Source organism: Hippopotamus amphibius, chromosome 1 (genome assembly GCF_030028045.1).
Source record: "Hippopotamus amphibius kiboko isolate mHipAmp2 chromosome 1, mHipAmp2.hap2, whole genome shotgun sequence".
NCBI classification, from domain to species: Eukaryota; Metazoa; Chordata; class Mammalia; order Artiodactyla; family Hippopotamidae; genus Hippopotamus; species Hippopotamus amphibius.
The window spans coordinates 116,431,515-116,435,067 of record NC_080186.1 but is presented as its reverse complement, the minus strand read 5'-3'; the positions used below and the strand labels follow the sequence as shown (position 1 = coordinate 116,435,067).

The 3,553-nt window shown below is 45.2% G+C and overlaps 1 protein-coding gene across 1 annotated transcript; it reads right to left on the bottom strand.

Annotated features, from left to right (window-relative positions):
- Positions 1 to 522: 522 nt before the first annotated feature.
- PRR9 (proline rich 9) lies at positions 523 to 2,097 on the bottom strand. The gene is made up of 2 exons (XM_057713416.1): positions 2,081 to 2,097; positions 523 to 1,616 (listed from the first exon to the last, which is right to left on the bottom strand). Exon 2 carries the CDS (start codon positions 1,594 to 1,596, stop codon positions 1,246 to 1,248), a length of 351 nt encoding a protein of 116 aa, XP_057569399.1. The 5' UTR covers positions 1,597 to 1,616; positions 2,081 to 2,097; the 3' UTR covers positions 523 to 1,245.
- Positions 2,098 to 3,553: the final 1,456 nt, after the last annotated feature.

Sequence of the window (3,553 nt, the reverse complement as noted above, 5' to 3'; positions counted from 1 at the left end):
CTAGCTATCTATTTTACTTTTGGTAGTGTGTATATGTCAGTGCTACTCTATCACTTCGTCCCAGCTTCCCCTTCCCCCCAACCTCCACCGGGGTCCTTAAGTCCGTTCTCTACATCTGCATCTTTATTCTTGCACTGCCACTGGGTTCATCAGTACCATTTTTAGATTCCCTATATATGCATTAGCATACGCTGGACCTGAAGTTTTGAGGTTCCAGCCCCAGATAGATTTTCTCAGGTGTAAAATGTGGGCACAGGTGAGCCTATGATATATTGTGGATGGGAGAGGATGGTCCAGGTACGCCTTAAGGAGGCCTCTTTCAGCATGGCTGTTCTATGCACCAGGGAGGGCTGTTTTTTATTCATATTCCAGATTCTCAAAAGAAGGAGAAAATAATCATCACAAGCACAGCAGGTGGTTGGTTGGTGGAGAGGAACGAGCACACATCAAGTCAGGCATCTGTTTTAGGATCAGCTTTATTCTGCATTTTACCTTCACCAGGGAGAAGAAGGCAAAGAAGCTGGAGAACAGACCAGCCTGCACCACACAGTCGCGAATCACATCTCTAAAGAGTATACATGGTGGAAACTCAGGGCTTAAAGCAGGTCAGCAATGAAGCACAAAGATCAACCACCAGGACCCCAAACATCTCATCTCATCTTTCCTTATTGGCTGTTTGGAATCAGTCATTTACATTTCTTTTACTTCCATTTTTAAAAGCACAACCAACATCCCAACATCCTATAATTTTCTGCTCTTTTTTTGGGATGCAGAGACGAAATGAAGCAGTTTTTGATTTTCGCAGCACCACCGACTTCTTCTCCACACCCATGGCGGTGGTGATCCAAGCAAAGTCCACCAAAATTCAGTTTGTTTTGAGGCTCAAGTGAGAGGTCGACACTCTGAAAGATGGATGGAGGCATCCTGGGCTGTTACACACCCAGGGCTGGGTGAATTTTTGCCCCAAGGGAGCTGAACTAGGCTTATGTGGTCTCCCCTGATAACCACAACATTCCTACAGCTGAGACCTTCTAATAGATTGCTGACAACAATACTTATTCACAGAGGTTGAGAAAATACAGAGAGAACTGTCTTCAGAGACACAGACCAAGTCCTGGAATACTGAGGAAGCCAGGAGGCAAGAGCAGGGTGCACACAGAGGGACCCACGGGAGAAGGTCACCATGGCATGGGCTGGGGTTGGGCTAGGGTCCTCTTCTTGACCCCGAAATGGCATTATGAGCAGCTACTTTCCCTTGCCAGGGGGTAAGCACTTCTCCTGGACTTTCTGTGGGCAAATCTCCACACATTTTGTCTGAGATAGCTCCTGGCACGACTCCACACACTGAGGTGGGCTTTGGTCTTGACCTAGAGGTAGGCATGGGTCTTGGCCTTGCTGTGGGAAGTTTTCTTGGTTTAACTCCTGGCACTGAGGAAGATGCACCTCTAGAACTTGCACTGGGCTCTCCTCTTGGCAGGGGTCCTGGCACGGGGAGAGGCACACCTCCTCAGCCTTTGCCTGGCACTGCTCTTGGGTCTTTTGAAGACATGGAGGAGGCACGCATGGCTGTTTGCACTGCTGCTCACTACAGGACATCCTAGGGTGATTTGCAGGACCTGAAATAAACACAAACTTTGAAATTATTTGCATTAACTGTAACAGGCTGGGAGTTGGGGGATAAAGTGTTGATAGTGGGGAATGGGGAGCGAATGATTATTAACCCTAAGAAGTCATTTCTCTGTTGGTTTTTATCCCTTTCTCATTTCTATCCTTACTTCAGCTCTCTCTGACACCCTTCTCCTAGGTGGGGATATTCTCATAACTTTTGTCAGTATCTATAGCCCCAAACCCCCAAACCCCAGTCCTTCCACAGGTCTTTTCCTTCTTTTCTATTTGACTAATCTTTTTGAAAATTAGAGGCAAGAGACCTAGATAGAATACACAGAATGGTTTGAAAGCCCAAGAAATGGCAAACCACTTCAAAAATCAGCAGAAAGTACAGTCCAGTAGAGGAAGAGAATAGTAGCCTCCTTGAGACAGAGCAGAAAGGGAGAGAAAGGGCACAGACATCCCCACTTACCTGATCTTCAACAAGCCTCAACAAAGGATGTGGATGGAGGAGCCTAGACTGGTAGGGACTTTTATATAGTGCTTGGTCCAGCCTCCTGCAAGACTGGCCACGTGGGCTGAGGTCCTAATTGTAGAGTCTCCATAACGAGCTTCCTCTGAGATTGCCCATGGTTTGAGTCATTGCTTGGGATGCCTGTTAATCAGCCTCCATTTTGGCCTCTGGGTCCTCACCAGACTTCAGCAGGGAGGGGCTCCTGTCAGATCTCTCTCATTAGAGGCAGCTGCAAATGAATGCTCATAAAACGTTATCTCAGTCTCAAAATTAGGATTGGGGTCCTTGTCGGCCCAGACTGGTTCAGGATGTGGTGAGAGATAAAATCCACCTTGCTCATCTCATCTTCACTCATGGGAAGAACTTATGCCTAAAGCCTGGGGTCTGTCTGGGTCAAGGGCTCATATGGCCTCTTTCAGGCATTTCCACTGGATGCTTCTTCAAAGTCACACTCCTAGACCCAATGAAGACAAGGCCCAAGCAAACAAAGGACCTACAGCCTCCTGGAGAGAGTGATTTTCCTGAACGGAGGTCGTAAAGTAGAGTAGAAGGGAAGAGAAAGGAGGGAGGAGGCAGATAATCTTCATCTTCTCAACTTTGATTTATGACACTTTACTCAGAGTTTTCATAGTGACCAAGAAAACAGGATGCAACAAGGTTGATCTGTCTCCTTGCCTTCTGGAAAAAACTTTCTTAGAACTCAGGTCAATAAATCCAGGGAGATGAAAGGAAAAGTTTCAAAGCAAACACACGGTTTTCTCTACTTGTCTCTGTTTGGGTTATCCCTTCTACCTTGTGTGTCCTCCCTTTCCAGGCCTGTTGAAATCCTAAGCATTTATCAAGGCTCCCCACAAGTCTACTATTTTCTAAGGAGCCTTTCCTGATTCCTCTAAACTAGAAACACATCTGTCTCTTTCTGAACTCCCATAGTGTCTATTGTTTGTGTTATTTACATGACATTTACTATTGTTATTAAGAATTTCAGTTATTTATGTACAAGATCGTATTACTATCCTGGGTTGTAGGTTCCTAGACAGTGGGGCCTGTGCCATAGATAAAGTGGAGGATAAGTGTTTATTGATGGAGTAAATGCATTAAAGTTTGAAGAAGGTGAATGTGGGAGACAGCGGGTATAGAGGAGGATTTCATGTAACGGAAAAATGGTAGAACATTCATTATAAAAGTAGCCCCTAGATCATAACATGGTGACTTATGCTTGTTTGCTAAAGGTGACCAAATTCCAGAGACTTCAAAGCTGATGATGGTCCCCTTAACTTGAAGAGGTATGTTTAGGTCACTTCCTAAAAGAGGTATTTGGCTACAATCAGAAAATCCTTCAAAGATTTATATAGTTTTTGGATGTTTATTCCCGAAAAAGTTTTCAAAAGATGAGCTGGGGGATACCCGGTGACATTTTGGCCTTTAGGACTG